General features: G+C 55.5%; 1 protein-coding gene across 1 annotated transcript in view; it reads left to right on the forward strand.

The window, feature by feature from the left end:
• Positions 1 to 20265, forward strand: part of ZCCHC24 (zinc finger CCHC-type containing 24) — a 62565-nt gene extending 42300 nt beyond the window's left edge. The window contains exons 3-4 of the mRNA XM_068982979.1: positions 11222 to 11386; positions 20142 to 20265. Coding sequence (XP_068839080.1) covers positions 11222 to 11386; positions 20142 to 20255 — 279 coding nt within the window. The 3' untranslated portion in view covers positions 20256 to 20265. The remainder of the gene's footprint in view (positions 1 to 11221; positions 11387 to 20141) is intronic.
• The last annotated feature ends 2870 nt before the right edge of the window (positions 20266 to 23135 follow it).

Genomic DNA, 23135 nt, shown 5'->3' on the forward strand with positions numbered 1-23135 from the left:
GGAATAGAAGTTTGGTAGGAGGGAGCAGCAGTGACAAAGGTAAGGTCAGCCGACAAAGGTGAGGTCAGCCGGGCCAGAGGGGGAGGAGTCTGAAAGTCTCAAGTGTTCTGCCTCCATCCTGCAGGTCCTGGGGCTCTGAAGCCTCACGTGGCCATTAAAGCACCTGAGGGCGACTCTGCCTGGCTGGACCCGGTTGCGGCCACCACAGGGGAGGGGCACAGTCGGGTTGCGGCCACCACAGGGGAGGGGCACAGTCTGAAGGAAGGGTTTGCCAGGCAAACGGGCCACCCAAACAGGGATGCACCAGGCTCTGGGAACCCGCTCAGGAGAACAAATGGTTTTCAGAGCAGCATCTAGCTCTTGGCCAACCACACAGTGGTTGCAGACCTTCTGTCCATCGCATCCACCCATCAGCGGTGGCGGCAGGACGAGCAATCGCTGTCTCTGCAGTCACAGGAGGGGAGGAAAACCCAGGCCTTTTGCAATCGCTCTGATTCGGATGTTTTCTGCCCCTCTGGACTGGCCGCCCTTCCCCTCCCGCCCCTGAGTTCTGATCCGTGCGGTTTTGCTAATGGAGGAAAGCCAGAAGCAGGAAACAGATAGCTTAGGGAGTGGCTGTTCATGTGATTACAAAGTCTCTGGTTTCCCAAAAGTTTTGCCTGAGAGCAAGTCCAATTGCCTGGCCTTGGGGTGGGATTTGGAGAGAGGGGTTCCTGTGGCAGGGAGGGTAGCTCCTAGGGGTGCCGTGCCCAGAGGCGTAAGCGGGGTGGTGTCAGGGGCCTCTGCACTGCTCTGGGTCCTGGAGGGGCTTCTTGGCCTCCGTCGGGGCGCCCATCCTGTATGTTTCCTCCTTCCTTTTCGGTTTGTCTCCCCCCTTCTCTCTGCCCTCGCCTGTCACTCCTCACCCCCGCCTCCTCCCGCCCCGTCTTTGCAGTCTCCTGGCTCCCAGCCCACACCCCCTCCCCACTCCTGCCTGGCTCTGCCTGTGGCCTCTGCCTCTCAGCCGCCCCTTGTCTTCTCTGCTCCATCTCGGCCCTCTCCCTGTCTCCTCACTCCCCCTCGGTGCCCCCTCCCCAGGGTTTTCCTGAGACCTTTTCCTGGCACTGTGAAAGCGTCATTGTTCCCTTGCACTTTGACAAACCCTAGTGTTGTGGAATCAGGATGGCATTTTTGCGGTGGCTTTGGGCTGGGAACGGGGTGGGAGGGGTGGCGAGGAGGCTGGGCCTTCAGGGCTCCTGCTGGGCTGCGGCAGGAACCCAGAAAAGGGGAGGGGGCCTAGAGGAGGCAGCCAGGACGCCAGTGCTCAGACAAGGGGGCCCTTGAGTCTCGGGAGGAAACCCAGGGGGCCTCTTGCAGTGTCCTTCCTCCCTCCCGGCAGCCTGCCGGCCGCAGGGCCCAGCCCACCTGTCCCTCTGATCTCCTGCTTCCTCTGGGGCCTCCGCAGAGCCCGCAGCTGCCTCGGCCAGGCTGCAGAGGCCGAGGAAGCCCTCCTGCCAGCCTCCCCGGGCCGTGTGTGTGGACACATGAGTGTGGGGGACTTGGGAGGGTGGCTTAAGCGGAGTCACAGAGAACAGGGGAAGAAGAAGCGTGGGTCCTGGCACTGCACAGGCTTAAGCTCAGATGCTGGCCCCACTGCTCCCTAATTCTGTGACTCTGGGCACCACTGCCCCTGTCTGCAGCCTCAGGTTCCTCATCCGTCGGTAGGGTTCAGAGTGCTGGTTTTATAGGGCTGTTGCATCGATTAGAGATCATTTCGCATGTCCTGCATTGGCGCCGTTGCCTGTCATCTGGGAGGACTGGGTGAAGAATAGCCTCTACCCGAGGACACGGGTCCAAGAATGTTTCTGCAGGTGTGAGTCTGACTTGAGCCAGAGCCTGGAAGTGCGTGTCCGAGGGTGTCTGTGACTGGTGTAGGCCATGCTTGGTGAAAGGGTCACACAGGGTCGACTCCTTTGGAAGGCCCCAGACTGTGCAAGCATTCCTCATCTGTCCTGTTTATTTCCATATTCCTGGAATGTTCCACAGAGCCTGGTGCAGAGCAGGTAGTCAGTCAATGTTAGCTGAATGAGTGAATAATTGCAGTGGTAGCCAAGGGTTGGCTCTCAGAGGTGGGGTCGTGGTCCTAGGAGCAGGCTTGTTCTCTCCTTTTCTCACAACCATTTCAGGAGCAGGTATGCATGAGGTAGGAGGTATAGCAGAGCAGGTTCAAGTCTTGGCTTCACGGCTGTGAGGCCCTGCGTAGGTTGCTTGGCCTCTCTGGGCCTCCATTTGCTCCCTCATAAAATGGGAGCGCTGTGGAGTGACAAGCTGGCAAGCGGCTGGCACATGGTGGGTGCTCAGGAAATCTTGGCGTCCCAGCTCCTCTACGTCAGCCCCTTCACTTGGCAGAAGAAGAAACTGAAGTTCCAAGTCGGGCCCATGAGAGCCAGGGCTGAGCCCAGGCCTGATCATAGCCCCTGCTTCCTCCCCATGCATCCAGGCTTGGGGAGAGAGTGCCAAGGGCAGGGGTGCCCCCGTGGGCCTAAGGGAGGCGGGCTCAAGAGAAGAGGTTCTGGGAAAGGGGTGCTCCTCCAGGGAAGGCCCCCAGCCCTTAGAGAGGGTCCCCAGAACCCTCTTGGGCTTTCCAGGAAGAGGCAGCAAGGCTGCACCAAGAGTCCTGGGCCCTTCCGCCTCTGTGTCTTCATCTATGGAAAGGGCATCTCAAACCCAGGGCTCTTTCCCTCTCTACTCTAGGCCAGCACCACCTCAGCTGCCTGGCCGCAGAGAGCATGCAGACAGGGGACAGGGAGCCAGCAAGGAGCCCATCTGATCCTTATTTCTTCCCCTGCTCTCCCGACTCAGCCATTTCCTCTCAGCTGGGTGCACTGTGGGGCCAGCCTAGTACTCCCTGGCTGAGAGGACCAGCGTGCGTGGGGCTGCCGGGTTGTACTATGGGCCTCAAGAAGGAAAACCTGCCCAGTGGATTGCAGCACACCAGGCCTCCCTGTCCCTCACTATCTCTCAGAGTTTGCTCAAACTCATGTCCACTGAGTTGATGATGCCATCCAAGCATCTCATCCTCTGTCGTCCCCTTCTCCTGCCCTCAATCTTTCCCGGCATCAGTCTTTTGGAATGAGGTGGCTCTTCGCATCAGGTGGCCAAAGTATTGGAGCTTCAACTTCAGTGTCAGTCCTTCCAATGAATGTTCAGGATTGATTTCCTTTAGGATTGACTGGTTTGATCTCCAGGTTAACCAAGACACTCTCAAGAGTCTTCTCCAGCACCACAGTTGGAAGACATCAATTCTTATTCTAGAGACGGGGAATGGAGAAGGCAATGGCACCCCACTCCAGTATTCTTGCCTGGAAAATCCCATGGACAGAGGAGCCTGGTGGGCTGCAGTCCATGGGGTTGCTAAGAGTCAGACATGACTGAGCGACTTCACTTTCACGCATTGGAGAAGGAAATGGCAACCCACTCCAGTGTTCTTGCCTGGAGAATCCCAGGGACGGGGGAGCCTGGTGGGCTGCCGTCTGTGGGGTCGCACAGAGTCGGACACGACTGAAGCGACTTAGCAGCAGCAGCCGCAGAGATGAAGAAACTGAGGCCCAGAGAGGAGAAGGGATGCCCCAGGGGCACCCAGCATGCCAGGGGCCATGACAGTAGCAGCCCTTTCCTGCCTCTTACTCTCCCAGCTGTGTGAGTCCCTCATCTTTGTGCCATCCTGGCACAGTGCAGGGCAGCTGAGAGAGTGGGCTTGGGTCAGCGGTCTGGGTTCAAGTCCAGACTCCACCACCTGCTGGCTGTATAGCTTTGGGTGAGTTAACCTCCTCGTACCTGTGTTCTCATTCAAAACCTGGGACTAAGCATACTTGACTCACAGGTGATTGTACAAAGAGTGCCTAGCTCCTAAGAGACACCTAGTGAGTATAGCTGTTAGTCTGTCCCAAAGCTCACCAGGGCACAGGATGCTCTGTTGGGCAGGCAGAGGTGGTGTGACCAGGGCTGGGCTGAGACCTTGCAGCTGGGGCCCGTAGCCGAAACCGTGATCCTGAGAACAGAGGCTGTACCTCCTGGGACAGAAGCCAGCATGGAGTCGTCACGTGCAGGGCATAGCCTCAGGTCCTCATCACCCCAGCTCACTGCCTCCTCCTGAGCCAGGGTCCCTGAGATGCTCTCCTTCGAGCGACCAAAGGTGATGATGTCATCTCCCTGCAAAAAACTCAATCTAAAAAAGGCTAAGAGGAAAACAAGCTTCACCCTGAAGCCTGACTCACTCCTGGTGGGACTTCAGGAAGCAGGGGCAGGGACACTGATGGGCAGAGTGACCAGCCAGACTCTTATGTTACGTGACAGGTGTGGATGATTCTAGCTGTTCTCAGCATTGAGGGAGCAAATGGGGTAGAGGGGGTGGGAAGCCCACACCATGGCTGAGGGCAGGGCAGCTCTGCGAACACGTGTGTTCCAACAGACCCGGCAGCCAGAGGTTGACCGTTGCCCCACACCCAGGCCCAAGAGGACAAGTATGGACAGAGCTGCCATCTCTGGTTCACCACCTTGGGAAAGTGCAGGGCGCCCCCTTGTGGGCAGGAGGGGCCTGCAAGTCAGGACCATCGTTTTCTCTATTAAAGTAATACCTACCTACTCGTTTGAGACAGTTAATTAGAGCAGAGCATCCTGTCTCATAGAGGCAACCTCTGAACGTTTCTGACTGATTTCCCTCGTACCCTCTTCTTGCACACATTTTTTCTTTTTACAGTTTTACTCTGGGAGCAGACTCTATTTGATTGCTTATCCTGCTTTCTTATAAAACGGTTTCCAAACCCTTTTTAAGAAATCCTCCGAAATGTTTTAATGGTTTTGTTGTCGTTTGTCCAGTGGGTGTGACATCATGAAGGGAACCAGGGCATTAGCTTTTTCCAACTTGTCACTATCATAAACAGTGATGTGATGGTCATCTTTGAACTTCCCTGTGGTCTGCATCTCTGGTCTTTCATTTCCTTAGAATGGTCACCCAGGTATAGATTTGCTGGGGGGAAGGAATGGGCATGTTCTCAAGTCTAAAACCTTGCCGCCGAGTTGCACTATGGAAATGCAGTAGGAAGTGTTCCTGTTCGGCCTCCACCCCCAGCAGTTCTGAGTATGTTCCCTTTCCACACCTGCCTGGTTGGCCTTCACCAGCAAGAAGAGTTGGGAGGACTACAGAGTTGAAGTGTCCTCAGAGTGACCTGGTCCCACTGTCTGACCAGGGCAAAAGTCCCCTTGGCAGTATCCCTAATAGTTGTTCACCCAGTCACTGCTTGCATACCCCTAGTGACAGGGAGCTCACTACCTATTGGTCAGCCACACAGGAAATCTCATGAGCTGTTGGAAAGAAGACACTGAGCTACCCCCAAGAAGGTAGGGGTAGCATCATCTGCATCTCTCCCCAAGCTTCTGGCATGCCTGGATGACGCCCCACCCCCTACCCTCTGCCCATCTTTGCCCTGGCTGCTCCCTGGCACAAGTTCTCCTTCCCACCTCCACACCAGCCACCATCTCTCACTTCCCAGGCTGCCCTCCATGCTGAATCTAGCCTGGTCTGGAGGTCAGAGGATCTGATCTCTCATCTCAGCTCAGTCCCTGATTGGCTGTGTGTCCTGGAGCAAGTCCCTTGGGTTCTTTGGTCCTTAGGGGGGCCTGTCTGTGCTAAGAGGGCTGGCTCCTGAGCCCCACTGAGCTTTGCCTGGGCTCCTGGCACACGTGATCTCCCAGAGGGGAACGTGGCAGGGGCCCAGGTCAGGAGAGCCCAGTCAGTCTTGGCTTCCTTCCCAGCCGGGGTGGGTGGCGGCCCCTGCGAGGCTGTCAGCAGTCACTGCTCACACTGACGTTTATGAGCAGAGGCCATGCCTTTCTGGGAGGAGAGGCGGCGGGGGGAGGTGTTGGGGGTAGGGAAGTCTTTGTCCCATCCAAAATTCTTACTCCCTTTGGCCCTGCCCTCGTCTGTAAGCACAGCCACGATGGGACGGAGTCCTTCCGGGAAGAGGCTGCTGTCTACCCAGAGCTGCCTGCTGACCTGGCTTCCCCTCCATCCCCTGCCTCCCTGTCCCTGTCCTACAGGTCATCTCTCCCCCTCTGACCCACAGGAGGGCAAAGCCACTGGGCTAGGCTGAACTGGAGGCCTGGGGGATTTTTCCTCCTGAGTGCAGGCCTCTGCTTCATGGTGTGGACGCACTTAGGAATGACAGACAGGAAGGGCGAGTTAACTGTAGGCTCGTGGGAAAGCCTCCTGAGCCTGACCTCCTGCCCTTGTACTCTGGAAACTCTTTGGCAAATCCTTCCACATGCCTCAGTTTCACTATCTGTTAAGAGGGTCGATGATATTCCCTGCCCCATAGGATTATGGGAAGAGTTAAATGGGAGCTGAACAGGCCGTGGAACCATGAGCACAAAGCCTAGCCCACAGGTGGTGCTTCGTAAAAACCTGTTCTCTTCCCTCTTCTCTTTGTCCTCTCCACAACATCCGCAGAGCTTTCACAGCCCTTCTGTCATTTTCTTGTCTCTCTCTCCGAGGATTCCAGCAGGTGAAGACACCTAATGCTGTTCATCTTTTGCTTGCGCCTTCCCTGCTCAACCGCAACTCCGGGATGGTGAGCCCAGCCTCTCCCTAGGCTTTCCTCTCATCTTTAGGACTTCCCTCTTACAGTTTGTGCTCAGTGGTCTCAGCCCTGGTCTCCACATCACCTGGAACATACCTGCTCCCTCTCCCTGTACAAGGTCCAGAAGTGAGTGCTACTGAAATCACTAATGGTTACTGAGCACTTGCAATGTCCATCCACGGAGCTAAGACCTTCATCAGTATGACTGCATCAAATTCCTCCAGTAGCCCTGGGAAGGCTGGCCCATTATCATCATCCCAGGTTTCTGGTTTTGGAAACCAAGGCACAGAGAGGTTGTATGATTTGCTGAAGGTCCCCCAGACAGTCACAGGTAGAGACAGAATATTCATTGCTAGCATCTGGTCCTGAAATTTGAGATCTGAGCCACGTCCTGTATGGTGGGGAGTCAGAGCTGGCCCTCCTGGTGCCTGGCCTGGTGACAGTTGTTTGGGAAAGATGTGCTGGTCCGGCAGAAGCCCCTGTCCCTGGGACCTGCCTGGCCACTCACAGTCCCTGATAGAAGGCTCTGGAATGGCTGGTTTTCTGGTTACACAGAGTGGCAATACTCCCCGCCTTACCCCTTACTCATCTCTCATCTTCTTGCTTCTTCCTTTGGTGCACACACAGTATCTTCTTTATTTGTGTAGCTTTCCTTCTTGTTCATTTCTGAAGCAGAGACTTTGGGGGGACTGCATTGTCCGTCCTGCCCCAATCCTCACGCTCTGTGCTGCTGAGTGCCCCAGGATACCTCAACTTCCACCTCTGACACCTTGGCCCCTGCCCTTGGCCCCAGATGTATGAGGTCGGGTGACAGGTCCCATCAACCTCTGAACCAAGAGGCCTGCAGAACCAGATCTCAGGGTGGGTCTGGCTGGTGAAGAGCCGCATTTCCCACCTCCACCAGGGAGCCTGGAATCCTACCATTGGTGTGGCACCCCGTGCCTATCCCGGTTCCCCTGTGAAATGTAGGTGCCTCGCAAGGGCTTCCCTTGTGACTCAGCTGGTAAAGAATCCGCCTGCAGTGTGAGAGACCTGGGTTCAATCCCTGGACTGGGAAGATCCCCTGGAGGAGGGAACGGCTACCCACTCCAGTATTCTTCCCTGGAGAATTCCATGAGCAGAGCAGGCTACAGTCCCTGGGTTTGCCAAAAACTGGACACAACTGAGCATCTTTCACTTTCACTTCTGGGCTTCCCTGATATCTCAGGTGGTGAAGAATCCGCCTGCAATGCAGGAGACCCCGGTTCAATTCCTGGGTCGGGAAGATTCTCTGGAGAAGGCAACAGATACCCACTCCAGTTATCTGGCCTGGAGAATCCCATGGACTGTATGGTCTGTGAGGTCACAAAGAGTCAGACACGACTGAGCGACTTTCACTTTAAGAACAAGGACCATGAGGCTGAGTTCATCTAGTCTCTTATTTCAGGATTACTGGAGAAGGGAGGCTCTGGAAGTTGTGGGCACCAGGAACCAGGTAGAAAAGGTGCCCCCCAGAAGCGGTTGGAGGGCTCACTGCAGTGTCCCTGTCTTGAGACCAGCACAACTCAGAGCATCTTCAGAGTCATAAGGTGGCCTCTCTACTGCACACTGACTGGACCCTGGGCCTTGACCGCACGCGAAGCGCTCCTTCTGGCATAACTGGTCTCTCCCTTGACTCTGATCAGTGCTGAGAGTCAGCGCTGCCTCGGAGCTCAGGCGGAGTCTTCTCCCCAGGATATCACGGCTGCCAGGAAGGCCAGTAAGGATCCAGACATAAGGCAGTGGGCCCAGAAGACCCGGGCAGCGTTGCTGTCACCTTCTAAGTTTAGATTTACGCATTCAGCATGTATGTCCCTTTTTAGGATTTTGTCTGTAATTCTAGTAGGCTGTCACCAAATGGTGGTAATGGTGCCTGGGCAAAAAAGACATGACTAGCGGAGGAAGAAGTTATTATTTTATATACCGCTGTTGTTCTCCATTAGTGAATAATACGAACAAATCCTCCTGTTTTATTTGCCAGACAGTGTTCTGAGTGTTCTGCCTCACCTGATCCTCGGAACAGGCTTTTGTGGTAGCGCTGTCACTAATCTTGTGAAGTAACGTGCCCAGGATCACAACCAGGGTTTGGATCCGGAGTCTGTGTTCTTGACCTTTATGTGCTACTTTGGGAACAAACAAATACCCAGGGAAACATGTCTATGGAGGCACACTGTCTCACAGCACAGGACTTCTGTTTTAAAACATTTCTTGCTGTATTTATTCGGCAGCTTCGGGTCTCAGCTGCAGCGCGCAGGATCCTCGTTGCATTGCGCGGATCCTTCTAGCTGCCGAGCACGAGCTCCCTAGTTGTGCCGTGCTGGCTCCAGAGTGTGTGGGCCCAGCCATTGCAGCATGCAGGCCTAGCCACCGCGCAGCACGGGAGATCCCAGTTCTCCAACCAGGGATCGAACCTGCGTTCCCTGTGTCGGACCTGCGTCTCTTGCTTGGCAGGCAGATCCTTTACAGCTGAGCCACCTGAGAAGCTCTAATGGGATATTATTTGGCACCAGAAAGGAATGAAGTCCGGATGCATGCTGTAATGTAGGTGAAAATCACACTGAGTGAGAGAAGCCAGACACAAGAGGGGCAATCATCTTATGATCTACTTACCTGAGATGTCAAGAACAGGGAACCTATAGAGAGAAAGTTAAATTAGTGGTTTCCTGGGCCTAGGTGGGGTGAGGAAGTGGGGGTTGGACGTTGAATGACTGTTAATGAATGCAGAGTTTCTGTGGGGGAGTAACAAATAGTGTTCTAAAATTAGACTGTAGTGATGGTTGTATAACTGCGAATATACGAAAACCCATTGAACTGCACACATTAAATGGGTGAAATATTAGCTATATAAATAGTATCTCAGCAAAAATGCTTAAACAAAAACAAAAACACCGTGTAGGAGAGAGCTAGTTTCTTTAATAAAGTACAGTTGCAAATCAACAAGAAAAATATCGAACCCCAGCAGAAAAAAAAGAATCACAAAGGAAACACAAATGATTCTTAAATGCAAAAATTCTGTTTTGTGTGTAGTACATATCATATAAGTCAAAGCTACTCTGGGAAGTCTACCTCCTAGATTAGCAATGATGAAAACTATTGATGAGTTGGAATGTTAAATTGATACAGCTGCAGCTGGGGGTGGGGAAAGGACGCTAATGGTAACTGTCATCTTTAAAAATGAAAAGGGCACATACCCATATACCCAGCAATTTCACTTTTAGGAACTTACTGGGCAAATGTACTCTCATTTGTGCAAAATTATATACACACACATGGAAGTGTTAGTTGCTCAGTTGGGACCAACTCTTTGTGACCCCATGGTCTGTCCATGGAATTGAATTCTCCAGGCAGGAATACCGGAGTGGGTTGCCATTCCTTTTTCCAGGGGATTTTCCCAACCCAGGGATTGAACCTGGGTCTCCTGCATTGCAGGCAGGTTCTTTACCATCTACACACACACGTTTATATATGCAAAGTCATTCGTTGCAGCGCTGCTCGTGATAGACGAGCAGAGACAATCTAGACAGTTGCAGCGTGATGGGAGAGCACTAAAGCTTGCGCAGAGTTACGTGCTGTGCTACTCTTACCAACACAGTACAGCAGCTCTGTTTGTACTGACTGATCTGGGGGAAATATTTTATATATGTACGTCTATGATTATTATGAAGTGAGGAAGGGAAGATGCAGAACCAAGTGTATAATCTGTCTCCATATGAGTGAGGGAAAAGAAAGGCTGTGCATACGTGTGTATATGCTGTTCAGTTCAGCTCAGTTCAGTCGCTCAGTCAGTGTCCGACTCTGCAACCCCGTGAATCGCAGCACGCCAGGCCTCCCTGTCCATCACCAACTCCCGGAGTTCACTCAGACTCACGTCCATCGAGTCCGTGATGCCATCCAGCCATCTCATCCTCTGTCGTCCCCTTCTCCTCCTGGCCCCAATCCCTCCCAGCATCAGGGTCTTTTCCAATGAGTCAACTCTTCGCATGAGGTGGCCAAAGTATTGGGAGTTTCAGCTTTAGCATCAGTCCTTCCAATGAACACCCAGGACTGGTCTCCTTTAGGAATGTATATGCTGTATGCCTTTGAAAATGGAGAGCTCATCTTTGGGGTGGTCTAAAAGAAATTAACACAGCTGCCGAGTAAGGGAGCAGGTGGCTGGGAGCAGGGCTGCGGAGAGACACGCTTTCACTGCTTCCGAGGTTGTGTTCTGCCCACGTTGCCCCTTCAGGGGCCATTTAAACCACTCCACCCTGGGCCATGTGTCTGTAGGTATGTGCCTGCCAGCTGCCCCTTCATGACAGCAGCATTAAAGGAGTCATTCCTCGCCGCCAGCAAGTATTTGCTTTCTTAACTCTAAAAACCCACCACCAGCTCCGTTCTTCATTCCCGTGCGAGTCTCCCAGCCTCGGGATTCCCACGTGAGCTCTGGGCTGACTGGTGTCCTCTGGACCTGGGACAAAAAGGTGTCCTCATGTCCGCACCTGGGGACACAGGGCATGAAGGCTGAAGGGAGAGGCCGTGGGGACCCGGTGGGGCATTGTTTCGGCCGGGTGGACCCCAATCCCTTATGTTTGCTTCCTGTCCTCTAGGCACGCCCCAAAGGCGAGGGTCTGACCCCGTACCAGGGCAAAAAGCGCTGCTTCGGCGAGTACAAGTGTCCCAAGTGCAAGAGAAAATGGATGAGCGGCAACTCCTGGGCCAACATGGGGCAGGAGTGCATCAAGTGCCACATTAACGTGTACCCGCACAAGCAGGTGAGGGGCGGGGGCAGGGAGCAGGCGGGGGCAGGGAGCAGGCGGGGCAGGTGAGGGGCGGGGGGCAGGGAGCAGGCGGGGGCAGGTGAGGGGCGGGGGCAGGGAGCAGGCGGGGGCAGGTGAGGGGCGGGGGCAGGGAGCAGGCGGGGGCAGGGAGCAGGCGGGGGCAGGGAGCAGGCGGGGGCAGGTGAGGGGCGGGGGCAGGGAGCAGGCGGGGGCAGGGAGCAGGCGGGGGCAGGTGAGGGGCGGGGGCAGGGAGCAGGCGGGGGCAGGTGAGGGGCGGGGGCAGGGAGCAGGCGGGGCAGGTGAGGGGCGGGGTGCAGGGAGCAGGCGGGGCAGGTGAGGGGCGGGGTGCAGGGAGCAGGCGGGGCAGGTGAGGGGTGGGGTGCAGGGAGCAGGCGGGGGGGCAGGGAGCAGGCGGGGGCAGGTGAGGGGCGGGGGCAGGGAGCAGGCGGGGGCAGGTGAGGGGCGGGGGCAGGGAGCAGGCGGGGCAGGTGAGGGGCGGGGGCAGGGAGCAGGCGGGGGCAGGTGAGGGGCGGGGGCAGGGAGCAGGCGGGGCAGGTGAGGGGTGGGGTGCAGGGAGCAGGTGGAGGTGCGGGGAGCAGGCGGGGGCAGGTGAGGGGCGGGGGTGCAGGGAGCAGGCAGGGGCAGGTGAGGGGCGGGGTGCAGGGGAATGTTCGGAGTGGGAGGAGGAACAGGGGAGCAGGTGGGGTGTATTCAAGGGTCTTTATCTAGAACAGATAGAGGAGGGTTACCTTTTCCCTTACTGAGCTTCAGTTTGCTCCTTCATACCCTGCCGGCCACATCTATCCAAGTGAGCCCTTTCCTTTCCTTGTCTCGTCGGAAATGAGGGGTGGGGGCGGTTGGAGAGAGAGAGGGCCTGCTTTCCCAGGCAGGGAAAGGGGATAAAGGGGCAAATGGTACCAAGACCCTGAGACCACAGACCCAAGTGAATTTTGAAAGGAATGAACTGGAGGTGCGACTGTGACACAAAGAGGGATGAGAGGGCAGCAGAATGCTGTAGAAAAGCGCCCTTCATCGGTTCATTTGCCCAGTTGGCGCCTGTACACAAGGCAGCTGCTGGGTGCCTGGGACTGTGCAACAGGGCTGGTGGCCAAGGGCCTGCTGCCCTACGGGGAGGGGATTGAGGTGGATCACCCCAGGGAGGCCCCACTCACTGCAGGCTGCAGAGAGGAGGAGGCATTTACTCTGGGAAACTACACCTGTCACGAGAGGGTGGATGACCATCCCGGGAAGAGGGTAGAGCAGGTGCAAATGCCCTGAGGCTGTTGGACTTGGGCTACTCAAGGCTCAGAGCTCAGTGAAGGAGCAGGAGGGTGGAGTGGGAGGATTAGGAGTTAATGGGACAGTCCCCAGAGGAATTTGGGGAGCCCCACAGGGTAACTAAGAGTCAGACACGGCTGAGCGACTTCACTTTCTCTTTTCACCTTCATGCATTGGAGAAGGAAATGGCAACCCACTCCAGTGTTCTTGCCTGGAGAATCCCAGGGACGGGGGAGCCTGGTGGGCTGCCGTCTCTGGGGTCGCACAGAGTCGGACACGACTGAAGCGACTTAGCAGCAGCAGCAGCAGCAGCAGCAGCACAGGGTAACACCAAGAAACAGCTTCATTTACAGGTGATTGCTCTGGTTGTGTGTAGAGACTGGTCTAGATGCGCTGGGAGACGTGGGGAGACCAGTAGGCAATGAAATGGCAATAATGCCAGGCAAGCCATAGGAAGTCTGTGGGTCTGCACCTGGGTCTGACACAGAGCGTCATGGGACTGGACGTGGACAGTGAGGTGAGGCCAGGAACCCAGGAAAACAGTCACACTCTGGCTTGAGCTCCTGAGTGGATGGAGGTGGTCATGATCACGGTGGGCAGTCTGGGCTAGGGGCAGCTTGGGGTGGGACATAGGTGTTCTAGATAAAGGCAAGAGACCTCTGTTACATGTTACATTTGAAGTGTTCCTGACAATCCAGGTCAAGATGCCAAGAAGGCAGCTGGGTTTGTTTTTCTGAAGTTCATGTAAGAATTCAAGGTGGTTTATCGATAATTGGGTACCACTGGCCTAAAGGTATTTAGGGAATGATGAGATTCCCTGCAGAATATGGACAAAGTAGAGAAGGGATTCCCCAGACCATGTGCTGTGGAGTCCCAGCGTCCAGAGGTCAGATGAAGGAGGGGCATCCAGTGAGAAAGGCCACAATGCAGGGAGCCCCCGAGGCGGGAGGGGGCACCGTCCCGGGCTCAGGCAGTGGCTGCTGCTGAGCTGTCAGCTGTCATGACCATGGAGAAGGGCCTTGAGGTTTGGTAACAAGGAGATGGTCCCGAAGCTTTTACTTTTACTGGAGGATTTTTTGAGCTGCAACCCAGGTCTGAAGAACCACTGAAGCCAACACCCTGCAGGTCAGGCATAAGCGGAGTGAAGATATTGATTCACAAGGGGATCTGTTGGCCAGGGTGGTGGTCCTGGTGGCAGAGGTTCCCTGGGCCAGGCTGCAGAGGAAATACCTTCACTGTCCACTTTTTCAAAGGGCATTGATTGTGGAGAGAAGCAGAGAGATGGGACCATAGCTGGAGTAGAGACAGGCCATTGAGATGGATGTTATAAGGTGAGAGAGCCCGGAGCATGTTATGGGTAAATGAGGGTGGCCCAGAAGAAAGTAAAAGCCTGGTGATACCGGGACGAGAGGCATGCGTCATGGTCGGCCCAGGAGGGAGGGGGGTGGGGAATGCCTGGGGAGGGACTTGGAGCAGAGAAGGGGGACCTCACTTCCAAGGCTTCTGTCTCCTTAGTGAAATGGGATGCGAAGTTTTCAGCTAAAAGCCAGGGTGAGGAGGGGTATGGTGAGCTTGCTGAAGGATGAGGGAGGAAGCGGGTCTACCAGGAAAACATAACCAGACTGGCCAGCAGCATCCAAGCCCAGGGGAGCTTCAAGACTGTAACTGTCACCAAAGCCATCAGCTCACTTCTGCACCTTGCCCAGCCGTGTTCATTGCACGCGGGTGTGAGCCAGACAGTGCACGGGCTGAGGGCCGAGGTGCGCCAGGAGAGTGTTTCACAGGGGAGAGGGCCAAGTTTGGGGCATATTTGGAAAAGTGTGCTGTTGGGAATGCCTGGTCCGGGGGCATCAGCTAGTTGGTCAGGAAAGGAAGCCCGAGGAGCGCTGACTGAAAGGTGGGGCCGGGACTGGGTTCAGGAGAGGAGCTGAGAGCTGCCACGAGAGTGGGTTTCTGAAGACCAAGTCCAGGGTGTGGCCAAGGCTGTCGGGAGAGAAGGTTAGGGTTGGTGAGGGAGTCGGGTACTGAGGAGCTGGGGGTAGGGCAAGTCTCCCCTGAGGATGGCAGGAGCAGGGGGTGGAGGAGGGCACAGGGAAAGGGAAGCCAGAGGGTGGGGGTGGCTCCCCGGGGCAGTAGTGTCAGGCTAAGCTCTGAAGGGGCCGCGGAGGGTCGGCAGACCAAGGGGACTAGACTGGCATGGGGGTGGCAGAGAGCAGCGTGCGTGTCTGGTGAGGGGAGAGCATGTGCAAGGTGGAGAGGATAGGAGAGCCGAGGAGGGAAGCTGGAGGGAGTTTGGAGGGAGGGGCTGGCTCAGAGACTGTGACCCAGAATTTGGTCTTTGTCCTACTAGGAGGTCTGGGAGCTGTCCAGGAGTGCTCTCGTGGCTGAACTATTCTGTGATTTTGTGACTCTTGTGCAGGCCTCCATTGTCGCTGGGTTTCCATGGTTCCCGGCACCCACCCCGTGGCTCCCAGGCAAATAGATGGGAAGCTGGCCGCACAGCCCAGTGGATGAGGGACTCCTTAGTGCAGGGGCCTGGTCCACGGCCTAATGACACTGAGGGAGACACTGAGCCCCTGGGGTGCCAATGCAGGCTCAATGACCCAGTAGCTGGGGCATAGGACACGTGGCATGCACATGTTTTGGAGCACATCAAGGATGGGGCTGAAGGCAAGCAGGGTACAGAAGCCTCAGCATCCAGGCTCCCGAGGTCTTCCTGGCAATTCCTAAGCAGGTCTGGGACCCCAGTCCAGAAGCACCTCCCGTAACGTCCGACCATCAGCACATGCGCCCAGGGCCCTGGGGCGGCCAGTGCTGTCAGAGGGGTCCCTTCTTTCCCTCGCTGGACACACTCCGTTGAGGACTGCTTGACTGGTCTGTGTAGGTTCTAAAGGAAGATGAAGGTCAGGGCGCTGCCAGGAGCTTCCTCTCCAACCCAAGGGATGGGATTCCATTAGACAGGGTTACCTACTACTGTTCAGAGAATTCCTGGCCTGAGTCACAGGTGTGGCCGTACTCTGGGTGCCATTTGCTGAGCCCCTGTACACCCTTCCTGTGTGCTCTGCCTGCAGACCAGGTGTCCTGTTCATCCTGCTTCGCTGGGAGTGAACGTGCAATCTTGAGAAGTCATGCGGCCTTTCCAAGGCCCCCACATAGACGTGGGGCCTTGGAATTGAATTTGCACCTGTCTTTGGAGCCTGGTCCTGAAGCCAAGGCGGGCCTAGCACTGCCCTCCTTGAACTGGGTGGCCTGGAGCACACCCCTGGGCTCCCAGTGCAGGAGGGAGGAGGCCAGGCTGCAGGTGAGCCTCAGCCGCTGGAGACTAGGGAAGATCCTGATAGCAGTGTGCAGTGGCCAGGCACTCCTCTGCGTGTTTTATCCCTTTATCCTCTCAGCCATCCCAGGAGGTCAGCTCTATTGTTTCCCCATCTTACAGAGCAGGAAACTGAGGCAAAGGGCATAAGTGACTCACCCAAGCTCAGTAGAGAAGCTGAAACTCATGAAGGGCGGGGCTAGCCCAGAACACCTGCAGGGGACAGGTGGAGGGAGGGGTGGGGGAGCAGCAAGTGCAGGTCAGGCCGGCTGGCTGGGGCAAGAGTTGGGGATAGGCCAGTTCCTGCCAGAACTCAGATGTATGGTGCCGGAGTCTGTGCTGGCGGTCTGGGAGGCTCAGGCCCAGTGACTCTCACGGCCCGTGACCGTGAGAGGGGTCCGGTCCATGCACCCAAGTCCACCAGGCCCCAACTCCCTGAAGTGGCTCCAGCCTCCTTGACCCCGCCCCTGTATTGCCTTAGCACCCCTTCCAAGAGGCCAGGGCTGTACCGCCATTCCCCCAGGCTGGCAGCAGCTTCATCCGTTTCATCATCTCCAACCTGAAAGCTCAGTGCAAGCACCGCCTCCCTGATCACTGTCTGCGGACCAGTCTCCGGACCAAATGCAGGAGAATCTTCTGAGCGTGTGTGGCTCTGCTCTTCCCTCTCCCAGTCATTCTGTGCTTGTTTGTTGAGCACCTACTGTGTGCAACAGGGAGACTGAGACCCAGAGAGAAGAAGGGACTTGAGTGAGGTCATTCAGCCAGTCAAGGGGGCCTGGGACCCTAGTCTGCCCTTGCTTTACTCCCCAATCTCCGGTCACAGGGCTCTTCTTCCTCAGGGAAGTGGCAAGCTGGGGGCAGGACAGAGGGGGTGATGGCCCTGCTAGGCCCCCCAGCAGTCAGGAGCCTTTGAAGAACTGAGAGGAGGGGCTTGGAGCATCTGTCCCCCTCCCGACTGCCCCCGCCCCCTGCAGTGGAGAGGGGCTGCTTTATTTCCCCTGCTCCCTGAGCTCTGACCTGTCGGTGTCCATCTCTTGAGAACTCTCCACTTCCCCTCTCCCTGCTCCCCGCTACATCTGTTTCCCGTCAGACTCCAGCTGTGGCTTCCCCCTGCCGGCCCTGCCCTCCAGGAGAAGAAAACAAGAATGGGCTTTGCCTCCCTGCGGGGGGTGGGGGTGGCCCTGGGGTGATCAGTCCCAGCTGCTGACTGTTTTCCCTCTGCAGAGGGGAGTTGCCTTGACAGCTTCCCCACCTCCTCCACCCAGCGCCTGGGCAGGACTGAGCCAGGACCCATGGAGGGAAGGGGCACTGACAGGTCACAGCCAAGGAGCGGGAATGGCCAGGATGTTGCAAGTGGGTTTCCCCAGGGGTTCAGCTGGTTCCCCTGTTCTCAGCCTGCCCCCTTCTACATAACAATAGCAATGATACACGGTATTGATACTAATAGTTTACTCTTTATGTACTAGGCACTGTTCTAGTAACCTTGCATATATTAACTTATTTACTCTTCACAACAACCCTATCAAGTTAGGTACCCTTATTGAAAGTGAAAGTGAAGTCGCTCAGTTGTGTCCAACCCTTTGCGACCCCATGGACTGTAGCCTACCAGGCTCCTCTGTCCATGGGATTTTCCAGGCAATAGTACTGGAGTGGATTGCCATTTCCTTCTCCAAGGGCTCTTCCCAACCCAGGGATTGAACCCAGGTCGCCCGCATTATACACAGACCCTTTACCGTCTGAGCCACCAGGGAAGTCAGGCACCCTTATTGGCCTATTGTATAGGTGAGAAAGGGGACTTCCTGGTGGCTCAGTGGTAAAGAACCCATCTGCCAATGCAGGAGGTGTGGGTTCAGTCCCTGGGTCAGGAAGATCCCCTGGAGAAGGAAATGGTGACCCACTCCAGTGTTCTTGCCTGGGAAATCCCGTGGACAGAGGAGCCTGCTGGGCTACAGTCCATGGGTCGCAAAAGAATCAGACACAACTTAGAGATTAAACAACAAAAGCAATGGAAAAAATTGAGGCACAGAGAGGTTAAGTGACTTTTGAGAGGTCACACAGCTCATAGGTAGTGTGAGCCCAAGTCTGACATGAAGACAAACTTTTTCTCCTCTCCCCTGGGCAAGAAAGCTGGTCATCTAAAAGTTTCTTGAGGTGAAGCCAAGGCTCCTGGCCTGTTTCTATGTCTTCCCGATGTGGCTGTAGGCCTAGAAGCGCGGAAATGACTTTTTATGACCCTACATCGGGACCCTGCCCACCCACAGTCCGTCACCTCCCAGGGCCCTCTGACTTACGCTTCCCCCCTGCTCTGAGTGTCAGCTGCAGGCCAGGCACTGCATAACTGTCCAGACAAGCTGACGTGCTCCTTTTGAGCAGTCTGCAGCCTGCCCGGGGGCAGCGCTCACACTCAGCTTCCCTCCAGGACCATCCTGGGTACTGGTCACGGGCACCAAGGCTCCCTGGGCCCACATCAGCCTGCAGTTCCTGCCCCTCTCCTTGGCATGTGGCTGCCATCTGGCCCTGACCAGCTTCCTTTGAGTCCCCTCCGAGTCCTGTACAGGGAACCTTGCTACAGGTAGGGGTTCTGGGCTGGGGCTACAGCTGCCAGCCAAGAAAACGTCTGCTTAATAGCCTCCATATGTTTTCCAGAGAAACAAGCTAGCTTTTGAGAATACCAGAGGGAGCAAGGAAGCGCCCCATGTAACAGAAATGTGCTCTTACATGCTGAATACCCCTCAGTTTACAAACATCTAGACACCTGACTCCTCCCTGTAAACAAGCTGCAAAAATGGCCCATTTAACAGATGTGGAAACTGAGGTTCTGTGAGGTCACACTGTGAGTGAGCAGCATCAGAGGTCTGACAAGTCACCTCCTCTCTCTGGACATCAGTCTTCCATAAACAAGGCAGGCCCCGGGGTGTGGGATGAATCAAAACACTGGCTACTGACCTCATAGAGCTAAGGGCTTGCTTGCCCCAAGCCTGAAATGCCATGACCTCATCCAGGTTAAACTCCATGTTTAAATTTACTTTAAATTGGAGGGCGGTTGCTTTGCAATGTTGTGTTGATTTCCGCTGTGCAGCAGCAGGAATCAGCTATGTGTATACACAGACCCACTCCCTCTGGGGCTTCTGTCCCACGGCCTGCTGCCCCGCTTCTCTAGCTCATCACAGAGCACCAAGCTGAGCTCCCTGCGTTATGCAGCAGCTTCCCACTAGCTGACTGTTTTACACTTGGCCGTGCATATATGTTAGCGCCACTCTCAGTTCACCCTACCCTGCTGTGTTCACAAGCCCATTCTCTGTATCTGCATCTCTATTCCTGCCCTGCAAATAGGTGCATTTTTCTAGATTCCATATACATGTGTTAACGTATGATACTTGTTTTTCTCTTCCTGACTTGCTTCACCCTGTATAACAGGCTCTAGGTTCATCCACCTCCCTTCAACTGACTCAGACTCATTCCTTTTTGTGGCTGAACTCTTGAGTCTTTTTTTCTTTTGTTTTGCCGCACCACATGGTTTGCAGGATCTTAATTCCCCGACCAGACATTGACCCTGGGCCCCCTTAGGAAAAGTACCGAATCCTAACCCCTGGACCACCAGAGAATGCCCTAAACTCCCCTTGAGTCTTGAGGCCACAGGAGCAGGTGTGGGGTGACAAGTGGCTTGGGAAGAAGCAGTGTGTGCTGGGAAGCAGGGGATGTAGCTTGGGTCTCCTTGGAGCTGGGCCTCCATTTCTTCAGCTGGATCACGTCTGTGCACCATCTGTGAGCTTCAGATGGTGGCGGCTCAGAGTGCTGGCTGGGGGTGGGGTGTTGGGAGGTGGTGGGCAAAGTGGTGTCTAGACCTAGGGCTCTGGGTACAAGACGCCCTCCCACAGCCCTGCTCCCAGCTCAAGGCCTCGGCCTGTGCCCTTCAGTTCACAGGACACATGTGTTACCTGCAGCAGGTGAGAGGCAGGAAGGGTCCTGGGCGCTTAGGGAAGCAACCTCTGATTGCAGGCTCATGTGCCCTCTCTCTGCGCCCTCCCTGTCCCTGTCACCCTCCTCCTGTCTGCCTGCCCTCTCTCCACATCTGTCTCACTCCCCCTACTTTGGTGTTTCTTTCTCCCCACCCCCTCCTCCCTACCCTTGGGCTCGCTTCCTCCTTCCTCTCTGCAGAGACCCCTGGAGAAGCCCGACGGCCTGGATGTGTCCGACCAGAGCAAGGAGCACCCCCAGCATCTGTGTGAGAAGTGCAAGGTGTTGGGCTACTACTGCCGGCGCGTGCAGTGACCTGGCCGCCGGCCTTGCCGCCCACCCGCCCGCCGGCCAGAGAAGACGCCACCCCCGCGTGTCCCCTGCGCGTGTGCGAGGGTGTCCTCGCAGGCTGACCGGTCTAGGGGGGTGGCCTCTTAGATTCTCGGCTCATGTATGTTGACAGTGTTACTGATGTCACTGTGTGCCCCCAGAAGGCTGAGTCTCTGAGACTCCCTACAGTGGATGTGGGTCTGTGTGAAGGGGTCGGGGCGAGCAGAGGTCGGCACACAGGACCCCACAGGGTCCTTAGTGTCCCCCGCAGGCTCTCCTCTGAGACTCCCTTTGGGCTGAGCAGCCTTGTATTGGCCACGAGTGCACTAAATTTACTGTGAATCCTGGAGCCTGCAGGGGACTGTCTCCCCGAGACCAGCCAGGCCGCCTTCTCCCACCCAGAACCTTCCAGTTCGCCCTGTGTGAAAAGCCACTCTCGCAAAGCCCCAGTTTTCCAAGTCAGCACTCATGGTGAGCTGACACCTGTTCCAGCAGCTGCTGGGGAGTGGGCACTTCTGCCCCCTGCCACTTTGAGCCCTGAATCTGACCGCCTCTAATGTCACTGGCTTGGCACCTGGGTGCTGCACCCCACCCCCCACAAGCCCAGGGGTCAGGGACAGGGAGGCGCCAAATGTTGCAGAGTGTTCCAAGGTGTGACCTGGTGCATGTCAGGCCACGCCTCCACCGCTCACCCACGCCACGTACTTCCCCTATTGCTTAGATTTTGTTTGTCCCGTTCCCTTCCCTCCCTCTTCCCCTCCCACCCTTGCTGGGGGGCCACCCTCGGATGGAGGTTGTAGAACCCGGCAGTGAAGCCACTCTGGCAGGAAGTACACAGGCCTGGAAGACCCAAGTCCCAGGTTCTAATACGGGCCCTGCCAGTGATGCCCTACGGAGTCTTGGGAAGGATTCTCATCTCTCCGTTTCCCCACTCATCCCGTGAGAGGATGACAGCAGAGAGGTGTTCTGAGGTCCTGGGGTTCGTCCTGGCTGCACACCATCTCCTAGAGCAGAGAGCTTTATTTGGAGAGGGTTTCCAGGTCCTGTAAACCCACTATCCTGTATGCCATGGGAGCCAGTCAGTCACTTAATAAGTCATGTGGAAGGACCTCGGTCCTTCCCTGTTTGCCCCTGAAACCCCAGCTCTTCCTGTTGTCCCCTACCTTGCAAACATGAAGAAGTGTCCCGCCCTTACATAGGCAACCCCAGTACAAGCTACAGAACCTCTCATTTACAAAGCTGGGTTGATGATTCCTACCTCCCCAGGGGATGGGGAGGCTTCTTGGCGCTCACACTGGCCAGGGCCATGCTGTCCCAGCTAGCGGGAGGGATCACCTTCCCAGTGAGAAGCCCTATTTTTATTGTTATGTTACCCTTCCTTTCTCCCGGGGGGTAGCTGGCTTGTCAGAGCTGAGTCACTTGATTTTTGCCCCAACATTATGCCTCTGTGGGGGGGGAAAAAAAAATCAGACCATGAAATGGGCCTGAAATTCAGTGTTTACCACAGCTCAAGGACACCCAACCTGTGTCCGGTTGCCTTTTGTTCTCAAATGAAAATGCTTTGTACAACTGAGGAGTTACAGCGAAGTGTTTATCAGGGGTCCAGGGAGTGAGATGAAGAGATGGAGTGAGTGTGTGTGCAGCCAGAGGGCTGCAGGGCAGGTTTGTGGGGGAGGCCATGCCCTCTGAGCACTTAAGAAGAGAGTATTTGCTCCAGCCTGAGCCCCATAGCCGCCTCCTTCCGGCCACAGGGATAGAGTGCAGGTCCCTGGCCGTGAACATGCACAGCGCCTGCCCCTGAGGAGGCCCTCCCGGCTGCTCCCTGCCTGCTCCATGGTGTCAAGGTGAGCCAGTCACCCTGGCCCAGGGCTCTCCTTCCCGGAGGGGAAGCTGTTACTGTCAGTCAGACTAGTGCCCTGCTAACGAGAACATTTGTTTCTGTGGATGTTGCGCTGGTCTCTGCTGTGTGGACCGGGCTCAACACTTCCAGGGACCTGGCCCCATGGGGGGACCTTGGTCTCAGAGTGCCTGGGCTGCAGCTGTGGGGGAAGCCCACACCCTAGAAAGAACCCAGGCTCCAGACCCCTGGAGGCCAGGGCGTTCCACAGGTCAAGAGGGGAAGGGATATCACCCCAAATTGACCTTTCCAGTGGGCTTGTCCAGCTGGCAGCCGCTGCACCCCCCCATCTGTACAGGGCCGGCCAGCGGGGGCTGGGCCTTCCCTTGAGGCTGCCCTTCTGCACCACCCCCTCCGGTACTGTTTGGCTGAATTGGGGAGCTCTCTGGGCTCAGCGAGAACCACTGCTGTCCAGGCTGGTGCTGTAAGAATTAAGTGCTCAGAGGGCCTGGGTGCCCAGGAGACAAGAAAGTGTGTGGTTGTAGTACATTCAAAAGGGACAATCGCTTGCAGTTAGTAGGTCTAGCGATCCAGTTGGGAGATAACCGTGTTTACCCAATATGAAGTATTCAATAGTTCTACTTGTGAATTTGTATTTATTTTGAGTTATACTTGACACAGAATTCCTTTTTTTTTTTTTAAAGAAAAAAATACTATGTGTGTATTTTGAAACGAAAATTCATGGATGTTAAAATTTCTGCATGGTTTCCAATTTTTCTCACAACACTGAATTTGTTACCTTCTCCCGAAAACTTCACAGTGATTTTTGTCTGTATATATTTGAGGGCTTTTTTTAAGAAAAAAAAAGAAAAAGAAAAATATGATTGCTTGGTTTTTGAGGTTAAACAAAAAGAGAGGCATTTTCAAAACTTCAGAGCTTTCAGGAGGGCAATAGAATGTCAAAGGAAGATTTCTGGAAGTATTTTTTGCAAACCTTCTGGTTGAGCTGCAAGAAAATATTTATGGTG

This window comes from Capricornis sumatraensis, chromosome 10 (assembly GCF_032405125.1).
Source record: "Capricornis sumatraensis isolate serow.1 chromosome 10, serow.2, whole genome shotgun sequence".
Classification (NCBI taxonomy): domain Eukaryota; kingdom Metazoa; phylum Chordata; class Mammalia; order Artiodactyla; family Bovidae; genus Capricornis; species Capricornis sumatraensis.